The sequence below is a fragment of the Centrocercus urophasianus genome, unplaced genomic scaffold, assembly GCF_019232065.1.
Source record: "Centrocercus urophasianus isolate 14NV4802_14NV808 unplaced genomic scaffold, USGS_Curo_1.0 seq_10, whole genome shotgun sequence".
Classification (NCBI taxonomy): domain Eukaryota; kingdom Metazoa; phylum Chordata; class Aves; order Galliformes; family Phasianidae; genus Centrocercus; species Centrocercus urophasianus.
In genome coordinates this window covers 82,833,592-82,859,250 of record NW_024884142.1, presented here as the reverse complement: position 1 = coordinate 82,859,250, position 25,659 = coordinate 82,833,592, and the positions used below count along the sequence as shown (strand labels likewise).

At 40.1% G+C, this 25,659-nt stretch overlaps 1 protein-coding gene across 1 annotated transcript in view; it reads left to right on the top strand.

Moving 5' to 3' along the window:
• PTPN14 (protein tyrosine phosphatase non-receptor type 14) overlaps positions 1-24,388 on the top strand; it is a 107,203-nt gene extending 82,815 nt beyond the window's left edge. Inside the window, exons 13-19 of the mRNA XM_042809174.1 lie at positions 1,393-2,882; positions 5,008-5,151; positions 6,162-6,380; positions 9,763-9,891; positions 10,866-11,100; positions 13,030-13,193; positions 17,329-24,388. Of these exons, the coding sequence (XP_042665108.1) occupies positions 1,393-2,882; positions 5,008-5,151; positions 6,162-6,380; positions 9,763-9,891; positions 10,866-11,100; positions 13,030-13,193; positions 17,329-17,457 (2,510 nt within the window). The 3' untranslated portion in view covers positions 17,458-24,388. The remainder of the gene's footprint in view (positions 1-1,392; positions 2,883-5,007; positions 5,152-6,161; positions 6,381-9,762; positions 9,892-10,865; positions 11,101-13,029; positions 13,194-17,328) is intronic.
• Positions 24,389-25,659: the final 1,271 nt, after the last annotated feature.

Here is a 25,659-nt window from a genome sequence, read left to right as displayed (position 1 = left end):
TTCAGCAAGCTGAAAAATAATTTCTAAAGGAAATCTGATGGCTGAACTCAAAGGCAATGCCAGCTGGGGGTGGGGAGAGAAATGAAGTGAAGGAAAATGAAACAGCAAAACATCTTTTGTTGCAGGAGTAATCTGTGTGCCATGGTGACAGAACTCAGTGTATGTCTGCCTACATTATACTTACAGATTGAAGGAGAGTTAACCACTTTTACCCCCATGTTTAACAAATAAATCCTCTGAGAGGTTGCACCAGGTTACTTTGATCAAGGCTGGGAATAGAGCCCAGCCTCTAAACACGTTCAGTTTCACACCCTTAACCACACCCATGCTGCCTTTTGGAATACATGCAGCCAGGTCTGTTTGGCTACGTTCTCTGCAGTTCCTGAGAACTAGAGTTGAAGTGCTCTCACTGGTAGAGGAGCTCTTAGTCATACCTGATAGTATTCTGAAGTTATGGCTGTCTGACTAGTTTTAAGAAAGAATTTGGTATGTTTTGAAATGAGCTAATCAATATAGTTCCCTGAAGAACTATATATATATATATATATATATATATAAATTTGTCTTAGTAGGTGCTACTATTTTACTATTAAGTACAGCATCTTGGAGGGGGATATTTTTAATTTTAATGATTTTTTATTTTTTTTAATTCAGTCTTGCTGCAAATTTCTTGAAATTATTGAAGAACTGAGTTAGTTTCAGAGGTTTGGGAGATGTTACTTGTTTCTTACAAGTTTTTTGACATGGACTGTCTTGCAGTAAAGTTATGACTCCTGACATCATCTTTAATGTCTTCATTCCACCTTAAGTAGCCTTTGCTGAACTAATATTTTTAACACATCTGTAGGGTGGGGCTTTTTTTGTTGTTTTTCCTTTTTTTTCTTTTTTTTCTTTTTTTTTCTCCTTGGTCTGGATACCCCTGTACTTCCAATCCTTAAAACTGTTGACTGGTTTGAAGAAGAATCTACAAGTTCACAATCATCTACTACTCTGGGTAACGGAGAGCAGTGTATCAACAACAACAAAAACATAACATTTTCAGGATTAGCATAGGTTAGCAGCACCAAATTCCTAAGGTGAAAGTAGCATCAGTGAATCCTTCCAAGGTGGTAAGAGAGATGCTGTTCTTCCTTGCCAGGCAAAAACATTTCCTTTTTTCCCTTTTCATGCCTCCCACAAGGATCTGAGTTACAGTATTTTGCTAACTGTTGGGAGTGTTTATGGAAGTCATTTCGTCTTAGTTCTATGACTCAAGGATGCTCCCAAGACCAAATGTTCCCTGCAGCTGTACACTAAGCTGTCTCTCTAATCATTGGTGCAAACTGCATTTGCAGCTTTGATAACAAGTCCTTGTATGTTAAACTTTGAATGTTTTATCTCTGCTCTACACAGACAGCATTTTTCATGGAAATGAAGAAACCTTCTACTGTAGGTCTCAGACCAGCTTGGACAGGTGTCCAGTGGACTTCAGCTACTTGAATGGTAATGGACCCAATGGGAGCGTATGCAGCGCACACAGCATGAACTCCCTGAATCGCTCACAGAACTTCATTCAGGCATCTCCAATGTCGTCAAACCTGAGCATCCCTGGAAGTGACATCATGAGAGCAGACTATATCCCCAGCCACAGACATAGTGCAATCATAGTCCCGTCTTACCGACCGACTCCAGATTATGAAACTGTCATGAGGCAAATGAAGAGAGGAGTGATCCAGATGGATAGCCAAAGTCAGTCTTTGAGGAATCTCAATATTGGAAACACGCATGCTTATAACCAGCCAGAAGACCTAGTTTACAGTCAACCTGAGATTCGAGAGAGGCATCCTTATACGGTCACTTACGGGCCTCAGGGTGGTAGCTACAACAAGCCTGTTACGCCCTCTGACCAAATGAACCCTAACAGTGCTGTGCAGAATAAGACAGCGGCCAGTGCCATATCACACACGGTCAGCACACCGGAACTGGCCAACATGCAGCTGCAGAGCAGCCAGAATTACAATACTGCTCATATGTTGAAGAACTATCTCTTCAGACCCCCGCCTCCGTACCCGCGCCCACGTCCTGCCACCAGCACACCTGACCTTGCAAGCCACCGGCACAAGTATGTCAGCGGGAGCAGTCCTGACTTGGTCACACGTAAAGTGCAGCTCTCGGTAAAGACGTTCCAAGAGGACAGCTCGCCGGTCGTCCGCCAGTCACTGCAGGAGGTCAGCGAACCCCTCCTTGCAGTGAAGCACCATGCGGCTGTGAACAAGCGCCACAGCTTGGAAGTCATCAGCAATATGGTACGTGGTATAGAAGCCATGGCGTTAAAAACTTTAAACGCTCCTCTGCCACGCAGGAACACCTTGCGGGAGCAGGTGCAGCCGGAAGAGTCGGTTCAGATGGGGCATGAAGTTCAGCAGGTTCTTCATTACCATCACAAAAAGACCTTCTCTGATGCCACAATGCTGATACACAGCAGCGAAAGTGAAGAGGAAGAAGAAGCCGCAAAGTCTGTGTCACAGATAAGAGCCCTCCATGAGAACATGAAGTACAGTGCTCAGTTGCAAGCTGCCTTGGCTAGAATACCAAATAAACCTCCTCCAGAATATCCCGGGCCTCGTAAAAGCATCAGCAACGGAGCCTTGAGGCAGGACCATATTAGTGCTTCCGTGGCCGTAGCCAGGGCCAAGGCCATGAGGCCAGGGCCTTCCAAGGCCATCAGTGTGTCTCGGACAGATCAAGTGGCAATAAATGGGTCCTCGCTCGGGCCCTCTATCTCAGAGCCTGACCTCACAAGCGTAAAGGAGAGGGTGAAGAAAGAACCTGTCAAGGAAAGACCTGTGTCTGAAATGTTCTCTATTGAGGACAGCATTATAGAGAGAGAAATCATGATGAGGGTAAGTGTCTTCCTTTGTTGCGGGGGCATCTTGAGAATTGGTAATCGTAGGTCCGTTTACTGACCTAACAGCCTTTTGGCATGTGAACTGTGGGCAACACACAGGTGGGAAAACATTGATTTGCTTAAAGCTGACCCAGTGGGTCAGCTACAATTACATGGATCTGGATTTTTATTTTTTTATTGTACTCAGGTATGACAATATTGTACACACCTATGACATAAACTATGGATGAATTTAGAATAAAAACTGTGTATTTAAAGACTTCAGTGCCACTGGAGGCAATGGGAGAAATGAGGTGTGCTTGCATTTCAGTGACTTGTATTTTGAAGCTTCTTGTGTGACTTGTGGCTTGAAGTTATGCTCTGGGAAGTACAACTGCAGTCACAGAAAATAGGGTGTTTGTTTTTTGTTTTGGAATTTGGCTCCTAAGCAATTTCTGAAGGAAATTAATGAAGTATCCAAGTGGGTCACAGAAGGAAAGAGTTTGGAATATGCTTACATTTACATACTACTGTATATTCAAAGAAATTTAGAAAAATTGTTTTTAATGCTTCTCATTCATTAGTGATTCTTACACTTATGGAATAGTTAGCAGTTAAACTTGGGCCTCTACGCTGTATCATGGAAACTGAGTTTACTCCATACAGCATCTTAACCTTCAAAAATAAAATAAATACCCAAATATAAAACATAATATTTCATGAGTGCATATGGCAGATATGGTGAACAAGAAGTGTACAGGCTTTTTTGAACTTCTGGGGAAGAAAACAAAAAAAACCTGCTGGGCTGCAGAAATCAAAAGGAATAAAAAATGTGAATGAAGGTGAGCTGAGAGGTTAGAGGTGCTTAAGTGCTCCTTTGAATAAAGATGCAGATCAGCCTTTGGTTAAAATATGTTTTAGTTGTTAATTATTTTTTTTTTTTAAGTAAATTAGTTGCCTTAGCATTAGACTTTTAAGGTGGTTTCAGCTTAGTTCAGGTGTCTTAAGGCATGCAAATGTTCCCTTATTGTAGGAACCCCATACTACACATACATACACAGTGATGGTTTGAAAACCTTAATCTTTCAAACACAGGCTTTAGCTTGTAAAGAGTCATAAAAAGAAAAAAAGAAAGGAAGAAGACTTGCATTTTCCTCCTTCTTGAAAGTCTAATAAGAAAAGAAAGCAAAGAGTTTCTGGATTTTTGTTTTGCCTTTTTGTTTCTTTTTACTCAGCGTTCTGGAGGAAAGCACTGGTGGTGAAAAAGCTCTCAAGCTTTTGAAAAAACATGCTGTGTCTGAGGGTCTTCAGGTTCAGTGTTGTATTTCCAGGAGCTGAATTTAGCCCGTGTGGTGACCACAGCTTTTGTATGCATGCTGAGAACCAGGCTTCCCTAGTGCTCATCTCTTCCTCCAAATCTGAGAGAAAGAACTATGAAAGGAACAGAGTAAAATATTCATAATTTTGCTCATTCTGGAGATTCTGTCTCTTTTCTCAGTCTCCCGGAGGCATTAGGAAGGCAGCAGGGTGAGCTGAAAATCTGTACTCGGGTTTGCCATATTGCAGCATATTACAAAGCAGGAATGTGAGAAACAGTACCACTCCCTAGCTCAGTTTTTAGTGCAATGCACATCATGGGTACTACTTGAATCACCGTGATAACCGAGTGCATCAAAAGACTTCATTTTAAGTATTAACACAGGATAGTTTTTCTTCTCTGTAATACATTGCTATGTTGGAATAGATTGAAATTATTGCTTTTTAAAAGATGCCCCAGGTGTCTTGGCTGCAGTAGAGCTACTTTAAATGTACAGGGTAATGTGTTTTGTGTCCTACGTTCAGAGCAGTATTTGCAGGAAAATGCTCGAGATTGTATTTGTATGTCTTCTGATGGCACGTAAACTGTATTATAAGCTGGGATTGCTCCTTTGAAATTAAAATTCTGTGCTCGTGTAGGAGCAGGCCTTTGAGGAATAACAGGAAGAATAGAGGTTGTATTTGAATTTACGATGCTAATGGTGATCATCTGCATTCCTTGGCCAGAAAGTTGCAGATTTTGGAGATTAAAAAAACATTCCAGCATTTTACTGGCATTATAAATAATCACACAGAGATGAAAACGTGCCTTTTCTTGCCAAAAGAATCTAGAAAAGCAGAAGATGGCAGGCCTGGAGGCCCAGAAGAGGCCCTTGATGTTGGCAGCACTGAATGGACTTTCGGTTGCTAGGGTTCCAGTGCCGGAGGACAGCCAGGATGAAGTAGCCAAGGTGCCAATGGATGAGAGGGTAAGATGGAGGCTTATGAAATGTTGTTCATTTCCTTTGTTCCCAGTACGAAGTTTCTAAAATATTAACATTTGATTTAGCATATGAAACAATTTCTCATAACCATTTTCAGAGTCATTAATGTCAAAGGTCTGCAATTAACACTTGCACATCTTCTGATGCTAAGTGTTTTAAATCTCTTCAGTGTTCATAGAAGTCAGTGAGAGTTGGGGCTGTTCACTGTTTCACGTCTGTCAGCATCACATAAGATCAAGCTGTAAATTCAATCTTGCACATTTTTTGTTTGATCAGGGAGTACCTAAAAATACCATCCTTGGAATGTTTCATGTTCTGATACAACTAATGAGTTCAGATAATGTCTCTAGGTGAATTGAAGAAAAAAAGTTGTCTGTCTCCTTATGTTTGCAATCTGGGTATGCACACGTATCTGGAACTTCAGAAATTAAAAACAGTTTCTGCTGTTAAGATTTGAAAGATATTTGCTACGAATATTTCTGGCTTTTTAAGCAGAATTTTCCAGCCTTATCTTGTCTGTTATGCATATGACAGAACTCAGCCTCGGTTTGCATGTATGTGAGGTTTTGTTCAATCACAGAAACTGCATACATGCAAGTCGCACAGTATTTTGAAGCTGGCTTATTACTTCATGTCTTTTGGTGTGATCTTCTTCATAAAAGATAAATTTTAAATATTTTTACAAATACCTATTGTGGAGAAATTACATACAAATTCATACTGAATCCGTATTGTGCTTTTCCTTTGTATGGTATGCATCTTAAAAATAGCAAATGTAAAATTTATTTGTTTCATTCAGTAGAAATAGAGAAAGTCGTGTTTTCTCAGATAACTGTGACCAAAAAGAGAGAGAGAGAGAGAGAGAGAGAGAGAGAGAGAGAGAGAGAGAGAGAGAGAGAACATTATGGTTATATGTTGAAATCCAAAGAACTGATGGATGGGGCATTCTGTCAAGAAGAGCTAATCAATTGGTGTTACTTTCTGTTAAATCCAAGTGCAAAATCTTGAAGAGGAAGTTGGAAGAGGGGATGGTGTTTACAGAATATGAGCAGATTCCAAAGAAAAAGGCAGATGGGATCTTCACCACTGCTGTCTTGCCTGAAAACACTGAGCGCAACCGCATCAGGGAAGTTGTTCCTTATGAGGAGAACCGAGTGGAGCTGGTGCCGACCAAAGAAAATAACACAGGCTATATCAATGCTTCACATATAAAGGTAAAAGCTTTCTTGGGCTTTGTATTGCAAATGAAGGTATGTTAGAATTCTGTTTGCACTTCTGGGTGTACAGTAGTATTTTCCGTAATTTGGGAACTTAAAAAAGGTAACTTAAAACAGGGTGCATCATTGTACACTTACATCAGCGTAGGCACCTGTGAAGTCCCATGTCAATTAACATGCATGAGTTGATTTATTCTCTAGAGACTTGGAATTCATTTTAGAGAAGAATTCTTACTTTTTTTTACGTGTGTCTCTGCCAACTTGGTCTCTGATGGCTCATGTAGAAAGAGATGCTGCATTCCGTAAACCTCATGAACATGAGTTAAATCTGCCCTAATATTTACAGTGTCCAAAGAAAACATGTGCTGTTATGAGTAATAGGTGTATGGATGTTTGCGTAAATATTTCAGGATGTGCACATAAATATTGCAATATTTGGTATATGGTAGTGAAATCTCTGTATTCCTGATTGGGTACTGCATTAGACTTCAGTGGTTTAAAATAAGGTTTTATCAAGACAGCCAGATTTCTTCTAGTTAATTGAATGTAGAAATAACTTGAGATATGAGATGACTCTGTTACTCCATGAACATGGCCAATTTTAACAGTTTTAACTATCTTGCGGTGGCTGCAGATGTTTGATTTTCTTTAAGTTTCCAGTAACAATTCACAAAGTTCTTTGCTGGTTTTTGCTCTATCCTGGGAGAATTAACACCTTTCCTTCAGCTGATATATACTCTTGTTGTCAGAGAGGGCTCTCTGCTTTTTATCTTTGTCAGAACCCAAATTAAAAAGAAATTGATAATAAACAAAACATTATATTTTACTGGAGTAAAAGCCTCTTAAAATTTAAAGAGAATAGCTGGCCTCTTTGGTTGTAGTTTACAGTACTAAATCCTGTTGAATCAAAACAGTTTCTGAACCAGAATCCTGGCTGGCTATCCTTTCTCTACCATAGCCTGGTAGGTAGCAGATACTGAGTTTTTGCATAATCAGGGATTGGTACGATGATGGATTTTAGAGCCCATAATGTTTCATCTACTTTGTGGGAGGATAAAATCCTGAGATTCCTAACATAAATTATTCCCACAAGCCTGTACTAGCCTGAAAAGAATTTTTCTTGGCCAGTTCTGAGTCCACATTTCACCTTGAGTGTCAGTGTTGGATGTGTACTCATTTCACATTCACAGAGCAACCAGGAACACGCACAAATAGTTCAGCACATGACAGCAGCCCTTGCCAGTGTTTTTCTCTTGCACTCCAAGTGGCGCTTACTGAAGCCAAGCAGATGTTCTTTTGCTAAGAAGGTGAAATTGCATCTGCAAAATTTACCTCAGTGTCACAGTGTGTTTGCAGCCCAATGTTCAATTTTTAATATCCTGCAGTCAGGGCATTAGAATGCAGTAAACATTCCAGGCATCACATTCCCTTCAGACTATTTATGGGTCTTTCATATCGTGTGCCAGGAGGCTGGATATTTGGACCAGAAGTCAGCAGACAAACTCCTATATCATCCTGATAAGATCCATGCCTGCAGGATTCCAGCTCACATCGCACGACCTGCGAGCTGTACAGTTTTTCAGTATTTCTCTGCTTATTTACCACTGACCTTTGCAGTGAAGACTCAAAGAACTCACCTACACCTGAGATGCATATCATAATTAAATTAATGGATTAAGTTCTTAAGACCACTTCATCTGACTGTTTGAGTCAGACCAGCATTAACTGGAAAAGCTCAGTAATACCATACCACGTGTGACTGTGAACCAATATGGCAGTGCAAGGTGTACATTGATGCTGTAGTGATTTTATTTACATCTCGTGCAAGAGCTTGAGGAGCTTACTTGCATTGGGCTTGCAGTGTTTAACCCTCCGTCCCAGAGGGGAGTAATGCAGAGTATGAAATGGAAGAACTAAGTGTACAGGATTGAAAACTGTTTCCAGTGCAGTGAGAGTTTTGTTACCATACAAACACTGTGCTAGCTATAGGTGCAAACACCCTAGGAACTCAGCTTCAAGAACAGCTATTTGAATAACAATTTTGATTCTCTTTCTGAAAAGCTATTCAAACATTTGTACCATAAATGTAGTATATGCTTCAACCTGTCAGAATGATTGAGCTCTCCCTCTCTCTGCTGGTGGCACTGTCTACCTGCACCTTGATATCTATGGATATGTCAACACTTTTGTTATAAATCTTCTCAGGACTTACAACTTCGTTGTGAGAAGTGGCTCTGGACTGACATACAATTAGAAGTTCTTAGTCTGCACAGGAAAAATGTTTTAGCTTTTCAAACTAATTAGTTCATCTGTTTTGAGTTCTTTGGGTTTTTTTACTGCTTTTTTTTTCTTTTTTTTTTTTTTAACTGTTCCTTTTACTTTTGATATCTAGTAGGTGTCAGAGTGGTTTGGTTATTTTCACCTTTGGTTAAAAAAACAGTTTCTGTAAGCTTTTCTGATGTGTATATAGCAAATAATCAGTCATAATATATATATTTTTACACATAGAAGTGATTTATGTGCTCCAAAAATGATTTCATTGCATGCTGTCATGCATATAAATATTTCCATAAGATTTTAATCCAGTTATGTACTGGGGAAATAGACTTACATGACTCCAGCTGGATTTACTATATAAGTAGATGGCAGTTTCTAAACTGGAAAAACTTGAGGTAAGTGAGGAATGGAAACATGAAATGAAGCCTGTCTTGATTTCATCTCTAGCTGGACCTGTCTGACTGTTTTGTTGTGTGTGTGGGCATAACTGCAGCGTTTTTGGCCATATCTTCAACAGGGATCAGTGTAGTAAGAGTCTGTTTAAGAAACTATTTTTTGCTTGAGTGGAAAATAGTTGAGGGAGACCCTGAACAGTGGAGGCCCTTAGCTGCCCTAGTGCAAAATATTATTTCCATTCAGGTTTTCTATACTACTGTGAGTTCGTTTCCAGCAATGTAATGTCTTTTAAACGTATGCAGATACTTCCTGGTGCTCAGTTCCTTTTCATCATGGGTTTGTCACAAAGCCCAGGGAAGTCAGTCAGCTGCTTATTTGTATTTAAGCCATCTCTGAAACAGGGCCTCAAAATACTTTCGTCTGAATAATCCAGATGCAATGGCAAGAAGAATGGATGACATTTTGCTGAAAGCTTCATGTTTATGAGCATCAAGAAAGGACGTGGAAACACAAAAGATTGTGTTTTGTCAGATTTGCTCTTATCAAAAGGATGGTTCATGTTCAGAATTCTGAAAAACAGTAGAGGAAGAAAAAAGCAAAGGTTTCATTATGGTCTCTTTTGTTTAAAGGGCAGTTCTGGCACAAGTGCTGCTGAGAACTTGGGCACTGACTTTTTTTTGCTTTCTTTCTTTTTTCTTCATCCCAGGTTACCGTAGGCGGAGAGGAGTGGCACTACATTGCTACCCAAGGACCTCTGCCACACACGTGCCATGACTTCTGGCAGATGGTATGGGAACAGGGGGTGAATGTTATAGCCATGGTCACAGCTGAAGAGGTATGTAAAATCACAGAACATGGATCTTTCTGATGTGAGTCAGTCTCCCATTATCATGGCTTCCCATTCCATTAACCTGTTTTTCCATCAACAGTCCTTTTTCCTCTTACTCTCTTTGAACATACGCCTGGACTGCTCTAGTACTGTATTTTGTAACTTTCTAACATTTGTTTTGGCAAGTACTAAAGTGAAGCTAGCAGAACACCCGTTTCTCCCTGCTTCACTCCAGTCTGGCCAAACAAAACAAAGATGTTTCCATTGGAATGTGAGAGTGCTAAACTGCTGCTGGTTAAAACGACACAGGCTTCCACCCTGTCCAAGGCCAGTTCTGCATACCACCACTCTTATCAGCTGAAAAGACACTAGAAGCTGTTGTTTCTGTATAAGTGTCCACGTAAAAAAAAAAAAAAATCCTTTTATTCTTATGCCAAGCAAAACAGTTATTTCTATTGTAATCCAAGAACTATGTGCTACGTTATAAAAACTGGCACATTTTGCTAACTAACACTGCATTCAACTTTATGCCTGATTGCTTTTAACAAACAGAGGGAGTGCCATACCACATCAAGTCACTGTCCAGTTCCCAAGGCTGATGAAAACAGATACTTAGAAGTTGCTGTAGAGAATCCCTTTCTATTGAAAGGAAAGACTTGCCTAGGAGGAGAAAATTTCCTGAGATGTTGTAGACAATAGCTGGCTTTTGCTCCAAGGCAAGTTTGTTCTTCAAACATTTCTAATGTGTCTGCTCTACCTATGTAAACATTTTCTGATTCCTGTTCTTTTACATTCAGATATGATACACGACTGAGAATTTTAATGGATACTTTATTTATGGGGTGCTCCCTGCTATTCTGGTTGTTCAGAATATGAAAACTTAGCTTATCTGCAGAGTTCTATTCTCTCTGTTTGCAGCAACTAACTACTGTTGTTCTTCTTTGTGTGTGTGTGTGTGTGTGTGTCTGTGTGATATTAAGGAGGGAGGAAGAAGTAAGAGTCATCGTTATTGGCCTAAACTGGGCTCTAAGCACAGCTCAGCCACTTATGGGAAGTTCAAGGTGACAACCAAGTTCCGCACAGACTCCGGCTGCTATGCAACCACTGGTCTGAAGGTCAAGCATCTGCTCTCTGGAGATGAGAAGACAGTGTGGCATTTGCAGTATACTGATTGGCCAGACCATGGATGTCCAGATGAAGTTCAAGGCTTTTTATGTAAGCATTCTTGAACTTGCATGATAAAAGATATCAAACAAAAGGTTATTCACACTGGATTCAGTTCACTGCCCCTGGTCAGAGCTGTAATTGACTTTAAATGTTTACTAGTGTGGTATAGAGATGCCTCAACTAGGTTAGACTTTTCTGTGATTTGATGAAAGAAGTAGGATTCAAGAGGTAGGACCTATGGTGAGGGTCTCATTCTGGAAGAATGTAACAGGAGGAAAAATCAGAGGCAACAGTAGTGCTAAAGACGGATAATTTCAAATAAAAGGACGTCCCAGCTGGCTGATCTGTCAGCGTAAATTACTGCCACTGCCTAGCTCTAATGAGTGTATGAGGCATTATGCTGCACGGAAATGTGATTAGAAAAGTCTGGGTGAGAGAGGCTCAGATGTTAGTGAAAGACAGCACAATTCCTCCAGTTCTGTAGGAGGCTCTGACTGCTGACAGCCAGTATTTGGTAGTCCAGAGGTGTTGGACTTGCTTCAGAAGAGCAAAAAGCTCTATTCCAAATGCAGTTAGTCTGAACACACTGCCACTCTTCTAACCACATGTACTCACACAATGCAAAGAGTCTTCACAATTAAATACAGTCTGAGCTCATGCATTTCTGACAAATGTAGCCACTGTGTTCATCTGTAATGAGTTTATAAGATTTTGTACTTCTTACCAAGTAGTGAACACAATTACAGTAAGTAATACGAATTCAACCATAATGTAACTAAAATCACTTCTCTGGCACTACAATGGAATGTGATGCAGAGCTTTTTAAGTTGTCACTCAAGAAGTATATATACAGTGTACTAGCTCTGCAGCCTCTGCAGCATGGCCCTGTTGAAGCTGAACCCTTTGTCAGCAAGGCTCATGAGTTCTACTTTGGTCTTGACACAGCTACGGTACTTTAGTGATCTTCTCTCCTTTGCATGGTGTAGGTTATTTTCCCAGTTCTGTCACCAGGGAAGAATCATAGAAAAGCCATTCTGGCTTTGACAAAGGAGAGTCATGGGCTCTGGCTTGAAGGCAAACATACGGAGTTTGCTCTCAGTGCCCAATTCCTGGTTTGTTTTGTACTGCGCTCCTCCTGCCAGCCCCTGTGGCTGTGGTTAGGCATGGCAGTAATTGGAAACGGATTGTTCCTGTTTCCTCTGTCCCATTGTTTGCCACTACATACAGTCCCATTTCATGTTGTGCTTTAAAATGCAGCTTTTCTGATTCTGGTAAGCCTCCAGCCACAGCCTGTCTGTCTGTATTGAAAGGACAGCTTGGGCTGCAAAGCTGTGATGCCAAGTGTGTAAGATCTTGAGTTATAGTGTATAGAGTGTTCATCCAGCCAAGTGAGCTTCCAATATATTAAGATGGCGTAGCTTGACAGTAGATTGCTTTTAACAATGCTAGGACAGCTGCACCAACTGTTCTTGATTTGTGTACTTTCAAGAAATGACTGGGAGAAAAAAGACAGCTCTTAGAAGAGCTAACTGTTGAGAAACAACCCCTATGCAGAGAGGTGGGTAAGACTCAGCCTTGCTAAGAAGGGAGGGTGGCTAAAAGGGCAGATGGTTGCCCACATCCCATCAGATACTTGCTTTGACAGGGAGTAGTTTCAAGGGTTTTGATCCTAGCCTGTTAATAGCAGAAATTGCTGTAAGTAATATCTAGAATCATATGCTTAAGGGACCTGGAGGTTTGCAGAGGGGAAAATGGAATTTAATTTTTAAAAGGCACAATTTAATTTAAAGGAACAGATTCCTATGTAATAACTGACAACCAGCTGGCACTTGCTGGATTTGGGATTGTTCAGTACATACTGGCCAAAAAATGTATGTTGTAAAAAATATAAATTCTTTTTGACAAAGAATGACTTTTTTTTTTTAATTTCAACTTTTAGACATATAGATGGTTACAACTTTGTGTTTTACACTGCAGCTTACTTAGAGGAAATACAGTCAGTGCGTCGCCACACCAACAGCGTGCTGGACAGCAGCAACAACTGCAACCCTCCTATCGTGGTTCACTGCAGTGCAGGGGTAGGAAGGACTGGAGTGGTTATCCTAACAGAGCTGATGATTGGGTGCTTGGAGCATAATGAAGTAAGTAAGCTTTTATCTCAGGGCAAACCCTGAGCTCATTCCTGCACTAACCAGCTACATTTCTGAGGTTAAAACTAAAAGGCAGTAAAATGCTTCTGTTCTATTACCTTTGCGAAATAAGGGTATTAAACATGATAGGAAGAGATTTCCCAGAGCAGAAACTACTTACTGTAGTTTGTTTTTGGGTTGATCTTATGTGTTTTCATGAACATTATTTTAACACATTCAAAATGAAGGGTTTTTTTTCTGTCTTTTAAGAATTTGTACCTCTATTTAATTAACAGTTTAGAGACAGCATGCTCACAAGGGCACAGAGAAAGGGAGTCTAAAGAATAATGTCAATTTCCATGCGCTTCTAAGTAACATTTACTGCTGTGTAAACTCACACTTCAGACTTTTCCATCTCTTGTATTTCCTCTAATTTCATCTGGAACTAAACTTGGCTGTCTCGTAAGGAAAGCTGTGTGTATGTTGGGGAATGGATGTTTAAGAATAGCAGCTAATATTACAAAACTAGTAATGTAATCTGGAGCAATGATAAGGATAAGAGCCCCAGGGGAGTAACCATGTGCAGGTACTTGCTTTTCACCTATACTATGTTGATGGAGACATGTCCAGAAAAAACATCACATCTTGAATAACAACATGCCACACAATTTCAACATATGCAAAACAGCTACTTAAACGGGGGATTTCTATTGCCAAAGGAACTGCTCAAAGACAAAACCTCTCATAGACATGAGAATATGGTAAGAGTGACACATTGGCACACATCAGCTGCCCCCTCCTCTCTCCCCCAGTAATGTGCCTGAAATGCTCACCCACTCTTTGTGCCCATACAGTTACAGGTTTGAACCTTTCTGTGCGTGGTGCTAGGTAAAGTGCAGTTTCCTGGCTCATTCAGTGTGAGTCCTAGAGGAGACAAGTTGGTGCTTCATCACTAGTTTTGAAATGTTGCACTTTCCTCTTCACTATTTTTAAAAAAGTGATGCAAGAAGTTGTGTTCTTCTCTATCCTCTTTTGCCCTCAGGCAGTTCGTTATTCTGTAGTTACAAGATCACCTAGGGATCATGGGCTTATTTTGGTCATGAGTGGCTGAATAGCAAGTGAAGATAAAGGAGACACTTCGACTTCTAAGCATGTGGATGAGCCTTGACATTGAAAAGAATTCCTATCAACTTCAGTAGGAGCAGGTGCTAATGCTCAGTAATAAAGGATTTCTCTGATGTCTCTTAAAGCATGCATCTTGATTAACAGTGGAAATCATTAATGTTAAATACAATTTCCTTAAGGCTTTTGTTGCTCTAGATTGTAGTAAGTTAACATTTTTTGTTTGTTAAAACCTAATTAAAAAAAGAAGATTAAAAATGTATTTATTAGTTAAGCAGAGCTTTTTTCAGCTTGTAACAGATACTGCATTCTGTACAAAGAGGTTTCATTTCATGCAGGGATCACAGTTGTTTATTTTGAATTAGGATTGTTTATGTTTCTTTCTGAAATAAAATGGGTTGTCACTTAAAAAGCTTTAATTCTTAGGAATTGGTTAATTTCTTCAGAGGTGTCATTATAAGTAGATGTACTGATGTTAACATGGAAGAAAGGGGTTGAAAATGCTAATAACGACCATCCTGGGAAGTCTGCAGCAACGCTGGGAATTCTGCTTGATTTTGAGTTTTCAGCTTTAGTTGAGAATCATTTTGAATCGGCTGCTGTACAGCTTCACTCACTGCAGCTTGCAGGCACTTGCTGCTTGAGTCTAAAGCTCTGTATCCCATTGCAGGGATATATTTTCAGTAGACTGCCATACAGTAAGAAATGTGCTAAGTCACATCATTAAGTCCTTACTGCTGTAGTGGCTGGAACATGAACTCGTGATCATAGGTTCAGTGCGTCTTCATAGGGGAGATCTTTAGTTTGAGAGTCAGAAATTGAGTCATGTTTTTTCTTTTTTTCTTCTTTTTGCAAAAGACACCTTAGCAAAGCACTACGTGACTTTTGTTGAAGGTGTATTGAAGGTTCTGCTTACCTGGAGTAAAAAAATAGGTTGACAACAGAGAGTGAAGTCAAATAGGTAGGATGGGCTTTTCTTTCCTGAGAATAAATGAAAGTATTGTGTGATGCACAGAGATGCACAGAGTCACTGAGGCCAAGTACAAATGAGTGAACTGTCATGCACCAAACCACGAAGACAAACGTGGCTGTGCAGGTTGAAGCTGGCCCGCATTTTGTTGTAGTGATTCAGGGGCGATTGAGTTCCGCGTGACTTTGCTCAGCAAGGACCAAATGGCTTTTGTAAGCAATCAGTTCCACAGGAAGACTTTCTCCAAGTTAGCCAAGTTAACTGAAAAGAGCTTATGTTTTCCTTATTACCCACCAAAGATAATATAACATTGCTCATCCCAGTGTACAGATCTTTACGCTTGTTGACTCTCTAGAACTGTCCTGTAACAGCTTGTTTGGGGATGTGGCAGAATAGCTAGCCTTGTTTTCAGAAAGCAATGGGTTGGAGCTTGTTTACACAGAACGGAGACTCTGAGCTTTATGCAAGCAGACAGAAATGGATATGTAGTGTGATTATTATTTTAAACTTTCCAGAAAATTTCCGCTGTGTGTGCATGCTCAGTTGGGCCTCCACTGACTAGCAGAAATCTTAATTTGTCTCTGCTCTTTTGCTCAGGCATTGTAATTGAAATATTTCTCATTGCAGCCAAAAAATTTGCCACGTTCTTTTGTGTATTTTGGGAATGGCAACTAATGTTACAAAGAGCACTTGTGTTGCCTGATAAGGTTTTGTATCTTGCAGTACTTAAGAACTTCACTCAACAGGAGCATGTATCCTTGTGTTTATGTTTACTGCTGCAATAGAAAACAGAAAATCCCTCATCCTGGGATGTGCTACGTAGACTTTCTTTGAATTTGAGCCTCAGGCTCAGTTTCATGGCTCAGTTTCATGGCTCAGTGACTTTCAAATGGTTCCTTGTGTACTTGTTTTAATAGCTGAAACATGGTAACATCATAGCTCTTTTTCTCTCTAAATTCTGGAGATATGATGGTAATGCCGAGTGAATTTTCCAGCCAATCATGTTTTACTTCAGAAAAATCTCTGCTTCACACAGGTCATTCGTTTTCTGAATCAGACCATTACAGAATGCATGTGCATCCATGTGCTCATTAGGATTAGAGGTATACTCTTACAGTGGATCTTCCAATCTGTCCCCACTTACTGTACTTTAGTTCCTGTTGCAGAGCATTTTCAGGGCACACAGATGAATTTCATTTGGATGAAACAAAGCTGGAAGATGCCTTTTTGGAAGGCATCTAATGTTTTACAGCTGCTAATGGACATTGAGTACATGGCAACAAACACTGGCCTGCAAAATAAATATGGTGGATTTAGGGTCTTCAGGGCCAACTGTTTCACTTTATGGACTATGTCTTACAGAGTGTTATGCAGTAGCACAGACTTAGCTGTGGGAGGTGAGCTGTGAGGGTTCTTGGATCTTTCGGTAACAGTCATTTTCCTTCTTGTAGTGGAAAGATCAGTATATTTGCCTGCACTTCAGTTTTGTCTGAGGAACTTTTACTCTTCAAATCACATACCTGCTTTCATTTGAAAACTCTCTCAGATCCTCCCTCAGTGAATGTACTTGAGCATGGATCAGAGCAGTAGGCACTGAGTGGTGGAGTTCAACTGGACTATACAATGTTAGCTGTTCCAATTTTGTGTTAGACCTTACTGATATATTTAGGTCTTAGCCTGAGGTAATACAGTACGTTTTACTGAGTTGAAAATAGCTATATTGAATTAGAAACTTTCAAAGAGAAGAAACTCTTTATGTTCAATTCATGAGAGGTAATAAGTGGTACACCATTGGAGGATGAGAGTATGTGGTCATCTGCAAGTTTAGATTGGTCCAGAACTTCACATAAGCTGTAGCTGGGAAAGCACCAAGTGCACAGTAACCTTTTGTGCGCTAATAATTTAATCCTTAAATTATTCAAAAATTGGTGACAAAAAATTGTAATAGTTCACTATGATTGGTTAAAATTCATTACATTGTAACTGAAACTTGATGCAATGACTGTTTGATGTAACAAACCTACATCTTTATGACTTTTTTCCTTGACTTTACAGAAAGTGGATGTCCCTGTGATGCTGAGACACCTGCGGGAGCAGAGAATGTTTATGATCCAGACCATAGCCCAGTACAAATTTGTCTATCAAGTGCTCATCCAGTTCCTGCAAAACTCGAGACTTATTTAATCTCTTCAAACATCTCAGAGCCAGCTTTGTGGATCTGACTGAACCTTTCTGATGAATGAGGGGAACTGCCTTGACAACACAGAGTGCAATCCATGTTGCACTTTTTAAAGCTGTCTTGAAAGTAAGGAATTTGTTCTTTACTAGAGTCTCCCATGGATTATTTTATAGAAGATATAATTTATTTTTCTTAGAATAATTTGTGAATTACTTTAGTAACTTTTAAAACTTATGGTGAGCTTTGAATTGAACTATATTTGACATGACTGGTCTGCATTGTAACATGTCCGTAGGGAAAGCAATCCTTCATAAATGTAGAATACTGGCTTTATTTTACTACACAGTTTCTGAAATGAACAGTTATTTGGCAGCACGCTTCTTCTTACATAAGAACATTCTGACCCAGATGTGTAGCTTCTATGATTTAAAAAGAAAAAGGACAGACCTGCTAGATGTCAAGTACAGTTCTATATGAATGGAAGCGGAGGACACGCCGTCCTGGGACAGGGAGACCTAAGCCTCTGCATATGCAGGGCACATTACAGAGGGCTCAAGCACAGGCTGTTGTGAGGGCAGAGAATTTGGGTGCTGAACTGTTCAAATTCCGTGAGAATTACAGTTTTAGATCAGTCCTTAAAACAGCAATAATCTTTTAAATTAAGCCTTTGCTATTTGTGGTCCTTTAAGGGATTTGTGTAAGAGTTGAAGCAGTATTAGAAAACTGACCAAGAGCAGGGTGAGACTTGCATCTTTCCTGTAGATATGGGTTGAGCAGTAGAGGGGTTTCAACTACATGCAGCTGAAAAAAAATACATGTATTAGATGAAGCATCTTTTACGAATTGCACAGAAACTTTTATTGCCTTGATGGTCACCTTGTGTGGAAAAGGAATCAAATTCAAATTGGACATCTCCAGTCACGTGTCTTTGTTTCCTGTGTTTTCCTTGCTGTAGTTGTATTTTCTAGTCCACTGAACTTTGAAAAAATGATCAATACTGTTTTTATTCTGTCTAGCAGTGACTGTTGAGGGCTTTAGGTTAGAGTCTGCCTTGATTGTTTCCCCATCACCATCTTGTGATTTGTGCATGTACCAAGCAGTTTTTTGGTATTGTTAGGGTGTTTTTTCTATTAAATTGCACAAACCATCTCTCTTCTCAGGCTGCTGTTTCAACACTACTTGTCATTTGGGTTCTCCCTTCTATTTATTATTACTCTTTTACCCTGGTAGTGTTCAGGATTTCCAGTTAAGATTAGGAGTCTGTTGTACCAGACACCGCATGAGTACATAATGGACTAACAGTCCTTGCCTGAAGTTCAGAACAGAAAAGGGAAACAAATGTACTCATCTACTTCACAGCTAGATTACAGGTTCTTAAATGGCTTGCCCTAGCCCAAAAGTGAAGTTTATGGTAGAGCTAAGAAAAAAATTCACGTCCTGCAAGTATTTCACTGGCCAGGCCCGTCCTCTGCTCTTTCTCCTCTTCTGTCCCTCAGTATTCACCAGCTGTGTTGCACAACTTTGTGCACGATCCTTTCTCCAGACTGTTTATTTCATTGGAGCAAATCACATTATGAATTACCTTGCAGCATATGCATGGTAGCAAGTACTTAACAGTTATTTAGAAGCAACAGGAACTGTATTAAAAAAAAAAAAAAAATAGCCTTAACAAGTCATGACGTAATTCCCACCTTGTTACTTATGCTGCATGAGACGGACAGAGAAGTTCCTGCACTGAGGTTGCTCCCCTCATCGTGCTGACTCCTTTCTCCTTTCCTTGCTACGACCTCCTGCCAGTGCTCTGCTTGGACCTGCTGGAGGATGGATCAGGCTGGAAGGGAGCCCATGCAGACTCCCTGCTCAGCACAGTGTTGGACAGGCTTGCCCAGGGGCACATACAGTAAAATTTCAAAAATTTCCAAGAGCAGTGGTGTTGCAACCTCCCTGAATAACCAGATGCAATGTAGTTACTCTCAGTTAAATTCTTGGTAATCATTTCCCAGATAAATTTCATCTTTTAGTCCTTAGCTGCTTTTCCTCCTTACCCATACCTCCGAATTCATGGCCTCATCCTTATCTTTGACTCCTTTCTGGTTCCATTTTCACCCCTACTCCAAGGTCACTCTCCTCCCTTTCCAGAATCCGCGTTCCTCTCATGCTCACTTTGTCCTCCCTCTGCCTGCAGTTTTGCATCCCCAGCACAAGCTGGTGTCCTGTTTTTTTTCTCCCTATTTCCTACTGTTTTTCCTTCCTAAACGGCTCTTCATTTCTTCTGAGGATACAGCTGCTACGTGGCATTATGTGAAAGCAGTTGTTTGCCTTTCTGCTAAGAACAGAAAATCATCAGCAGCAGATGGGACAGGTCAGGTTGTCATTGTTAAAGGCCATGGGACATAGATTCCCAGCTCCCAAACGATTCAGGTGCGTCCTAGAACAGACTGCCATCCAGAAAGGCATTTACTGTTTTGCAGTCACAGTTACTGCATTCATCTAAGAGCATCTCACACTGCTGCTTTTCTGAAATGTCCCTACTATTGTGTGGCAACAAAGAAAACTGGTTGTTCTCCTGTTCTTGTTTTAAATGCATACGGCCAAGCCATAACTAGCTTTAAGTCAGTGTATAAAGGCCTAAGCCAAGTCCTCTGAGTTCAGTATCATTAAGGGGACCTACACTCCTGCTTCTCCTTAAATGCTGCGAGGGCTTAATCTAAGGCTCTGTACCAGAGTCCTTCTGAAATGCATGTAAAACTCTGCTTTTTTTGCTGCTATGCAATATGGGTGTAACAGTGTGACAGGAATTCTAGTAGAGATTTTCAGCAACCAACAAATGGCCATGAGTTCTTTAGCTGTAATATCTTGACCATGTTCGTTTTAGGGATCAGTTGAGTTTTCAGTCAACTTCAATTTTCTCTAATTCCTCCTGCTAATGCCAACGTATCTCCTGTTACATTAGCAGCAACCATTTTCAAGTCTTTTCAGCAGCATCTGCAAGATAATTGCAGAGATGCTTTATATCTGGGAAACAAGCCAAAGAATAAACCTTGAAGCAAAGTGTATTAAATTAGTTATCTCATTTTAGCTTTTTGAATAATTTCCTAATGATGAATTAAGTTTGAACTCAGAGCTGTCAAGTCCCATTGCTCCACTTGGAATTTGAGAAGTAGAAAATCAGGAGGGAAAATAATCTGCCCTGTGTCTTATTACTCAGTTATTCTTGGCTGAAACGCACCCTACTGTTTCTACAGTCAGTACAAAAAAGTTACTTCATAAGAGAATGTAAATAGTTGTGTTTAAAAGGAAAATTAAGCAAGCGTCACATTATAAGTGCCTTAGAAAAATATTAATTATGAAATGGCACCAAAAATCCTTTCCAAATTAAGTCAGTACTCATTAATGAGCCAAATAAATGGCCACATAGTAAACAGTCATTTCCAATTAACTCCTGAGACTGGTGTGGTAGATAGAAGCCAACATGACTCATTTTTTCCCTTTCATTGTCAAAGAATGGTAATTTTAAACTTTCCCTTTCATCTGACTTGTCTATTTTTTCCTGACGTATTTTATCTTGACTTGATCTGCTTGCTAATATCATCAGTGAATTGGGGTGGTGTGTGTCTTTAGAGGTTCCTTCCTACCCCAGCTTGCAAATGAATCTCAGCACGCCAATGATTTATAACTGAAACGGGTTACACTTTTGTAGGGGAAAAACCAAACCTCCTGACTTTAACCTGTCGTAGCTTTATCAGCCCCAAACCACTTGGGCAAATTTCCTGACCCTTTAGGGAGTGACAGGAAAACGTGTATTGTATCCAGTTTCATTGGTCATTGTAGGAGAGAAACCATCAGACTTAAAGCAGCAGTTCTGTTCAGTTTCTGGCCTGCAGACATAACAGCAGAATTCTTTAGCACAAGGGGAGGAAAATTTTGGGTTGCAGCATCACATATTTTTTAACCCTAAAACGTGACAGTGAGTAGGTTACAGTAGAACAGTTTCATCCATTTTGAGTGAAGTTTGGATTGAAAATCTTATTTGAAAAAGAAAAAAAAGCACCAATTTAAAGAAAATGGAATCACAGCTTAAAACATTGGAAACCAGCAGTCTTCTCCAAGGTTCCCATGTTGCAGTCTGTCACATTTAGCCTATGCTCCTTGGATTATTTTCTAGGAGAAAGCTCAGAGTGGATGACCCTTACTTGGGAATTCATTCTGTCTCCTTTTCATGCACTTTTAATCTATATTTTCTTTCACAATATTTAACAGTTTCTTTTTCTTTAAACTCATAACAGTGTTTGCGTTGAGGTTGATGGCATCAAATTTTTGCTTTATGTTATGGTCAGAGCATTTCATGCTTAACGTTGTCTGAGTTGAGGATGGGAGCTCGCAGTTGAGTCGCTCACCAGCAGTCTGCCCAGCACTGCTGACATCCAGTTTCTGTCCTCCATGGGCTGCGCTGGAGAACAGTGGAGCTGCACATCAGCTGCTCAGGTCCTACTTGCTCCAGCTGCTGCCCAGGCCTGCCTTGGCACCTCTTGTCCTCGGTCAGCTGAGGTAAGACAGAGCTTGATCCCACAAACTTCTATTATATAGGTGCACAGGGACCCCAAATGCTCAGCCTTACTGGAAGTAGTTTTTCCTTGAATTAGTGTTTCGAATGAAAGGAGACTCACCTGTGGGTAGCAGGCATCTGTGGGGAAAATTCAGCAGTTATAAACCATACAGTGCTGCTCACAGCAGCCAACTTCCCAGCAGTTTTCTGAGATGACATGAAAACTGAATTAGCTGCTGTCAGTCTTGCTGACAGTCTAGGAGCTGTGCACTCAAAAAGCAGAAGTATCAGTATGGCTGATCCCTGCTGTAGCAGCTCTCATACCTCACTGAGAGGTTAAATTGTGCTGCTGTTTTTAGGGGAAAGAATATACGTGGAACTTGAGGGTGGCACACATTTCATGAAATAAAGGGTGTATCGTACTGAAGGAGCAAATATTCATAACTGATCTTGCAAGGTAAAACACTGCATGAAAACTTAATCTCCATAAAAGTACTCCATAAAAATGTACACAGTTCTGCTGCTGTATGTGTGGTTCAGTTGTGGAGTATGGATTTTGATGTCAACAAAAGAAGGGCTACAGGGCCAAAATCCTGAAGGCAGCTGTCCCCAGCTCATTCTTAGCCTTTTGTAAACATTTTCCTCACAGAACTGAGGAAGCTCTTGCCATGTGAGAGAAGAGAGGAGGACATCAAGCATGCAGCCATGTGTAGCCTTGACTTGCAAGGACTGTGATTTGAGGAAGGGAACAGTTGGTTATTTGGGCTTTTGGGCCAACAAGAGAAGGCTGAGTTCTTAGCCACAGATAAATTCCTGTTAGATTCCTGTTAGATTGTGAAACAAAACAATACTGTGCAGCTTAAAAATAGCAGTGTTTATATAAATATTTAAAAGTAAATAGATTTTGTTAGATATTCTAAAACCAGTGAAATTCACTTGGTTCCTCTCAGCCATTTTTCAGCTGATGATTTTGTCATTGTTGAAGTGTTGATACTTTTGAGCTGCGCACACCTTAGCTGAGAGTTTCCCTGCTGCAGTAGTGGGACTTTGCCTTTGGAGAGTGGCCTGGAAGTCATGGGTAGAAGCTCTCATTGAAGAATCCCAGTACTCTTTAACAGTGAAAAAACCCTCCAAAAATCAAACAACCTATATTCATTTCAGGGATCTGCTCAAGTATTAGTGCTTATTAGTTTTGTTTTTCTTCTTCTAGATCATGTACTTAAAGACGGTCAGTGTTTTGGATTGAGTCTCTGTACTCAGACACTTCAGTGGAAGCAGTCCCTGATCAGGCAGGCAAGAGTGAGGAAGGCTTCCTATAAAATTCTTCCAGGACAGGCTGGTATTTGATGCTAAAGGAAGAAAGATAATTGAAGGTAGCACAGGGTTCAGTCCCAATAGCACAGCTGGCAATCAGTGATTTAGGGGCTTCCCAAGTTTTATATGTATCCAGTTTTTGTGTTTAAAAATCATTGATAGTTGCATCTTCAGTGAATTGTTTTTAAACCCACATATTCCTCTGGCCTTCACAACATCCTATGTTTGTGAGTCCCACAACTTAATTATACATAAACATGTAAGAACTTCCTTTTTGTGTATGTTAAAAGTATTTTCTTGCTGCTACTCGGAATCTTTAATTAAAAAGAAAAAGCTTTTTAGTGCCAGAAACATTGTTAATAGTTTGTTAGTTGTTTACCCTGTTGAGATTGCTCCATATGGAAAACACGTTTTCCTCATTGGTTAAGTACCTTTCTTTTGCTATTTTACAAAGGAGAAGAGTTTACACATGCAGATGACTGTAATATTCCCACATACAATTGTGTGGGTCATGTTAAATGAAATAACATGTTTAAGTAAGCTTTATGTCACTGGATTTTACTGCCCTGTTTTACTTCAGTATTTTTATGCTTTGGTTGTATTTGTTCTGTAATTCTGTACATGACAGTTTAGCTCAAACAGTAATCTGAATCTTACACCCTCACTGTATGTATACATTTTGTAGAGAAATGGGATATCAATTACATGCCCCTGCTGTCCCCCCATCTCCTGTTAGGGATGAATGGCAGAACTATGCTATGATATTGAAAGCCTTTTTTTTAAAAAAATAAATCTATGCATGCTATTTTATATCTTAATGTATTATTCTTATCAGTACATAAGCTTATGCTTGTCAGTTTTATCTTATGTATAGAACTGATTACTTTTGACAGTATTTTTGCACTGTTTCTTCTCTTTCTCTTTTTATAAAGTTCTATTCGGCATTAATTGACTGCAATATTTTTTTTTACCCTTCACTGCCTTTATGTAAATAGAGCCTTTTCAAATATGAAAATGTTTTCCATCACTAAGTTGTTTTTTTTTGGTAAGGCTGTCCTTCATATTCACAATATACAATAAACCATTTTTTTCAAGGAAAACAATGCTTGAGTTCTTTCCTCTGCTGGTTAAGGATGGTCTGCATTTGCACCTTCTGTGCCTGTGTTAGTTTTCCATGTTAGCCTGATTGGCATAACCGAAGCTACACTGAGATCTGAAGAACCTTCTATAAATGGCACACCAGTGTCTGAAGGGAAAGCTACTCGTGCTCAAATTAAGCTGCTCTTCATTCTCTAATGTTGAGGTATAGCTCTGATCAGAGCCTGGACTTCTCACCTCTGACGTGAAGGTGCTATTTCATACACAAGGGTCTGCATGACAAGGTTAAGGCAGGCTTTTGAAATAGGCAGCTGGTACATCCTTTCTAGGCTTGGCTGTGGTTAAACGGTCCTGAATCTCTGGAATCGTAAGATCTGGTGCAGTTTTATATATTCCACTACCAAGTGCTTGCTAAAGAGCAGTGACAGCTTTCAGCAAAACGATCTGGTGAACCATTGCTCTGTAGGTGTTTTATTTTCAGAGGAACACTTACAAGTAAGAAAATAAGATACTTTTAAACAGGAGTGATGTGCTAGCTCTCACTGTACTTTCTAAGCCGTGAAAGCAGTAAAGAACAGTCATCTAGTTTTACTGTGCAATATACATTACATACATCTGAATGGTACTGGAAGTACCGAGCCACTCTCTCTTCCTCCTCTCCCTCCCTTCCTCCTTTAAAAAAAAATATCTCCTACCATCAATCTAAAGAGAGGGGAAAAAAACTCCAGAGCCTTACAGATGTGTAAGGAAAGCAGATGTCCTCTGGATTATTTCCTCAGAAAAGGGTCTTGTCCCTCCACTAAGAGTAACAGCTAGTAGAATAGCTTTAACCCACTGTAATAAGTTTATCTTAACTTACAAGGGGGATTGAAATACCAGAAGTTGCACAATTCATATCTTGTGCAACGCTTCTGAGCTCTGAGACAGGTGCCAGCAGGCTCTGTGCATTGCATGCTGAGCTCCAGGTACTTACAGTGACAAATTCCTACCTGCTAGGAGCAGTGATGGACCTGCAGCTGAACTGCTGAGGGAAAGGTGGTGGCTTTCCTATACGACGCACAGAATTCATCGGCCCTTTTTCTCCTTTCTCTCAGCTAAGTCACTGCAAGCAAAAATGATTTGTGAAAAGAGAAACTGGATACTAAACCACAATAACAATAAAAACCATATGAGTTTTGCTCATAATTGGACAGATTAAAGGAGACCACTTAGGAGAAAGCGTCAAACTATTTGCAGTCGTGGAAGTGTA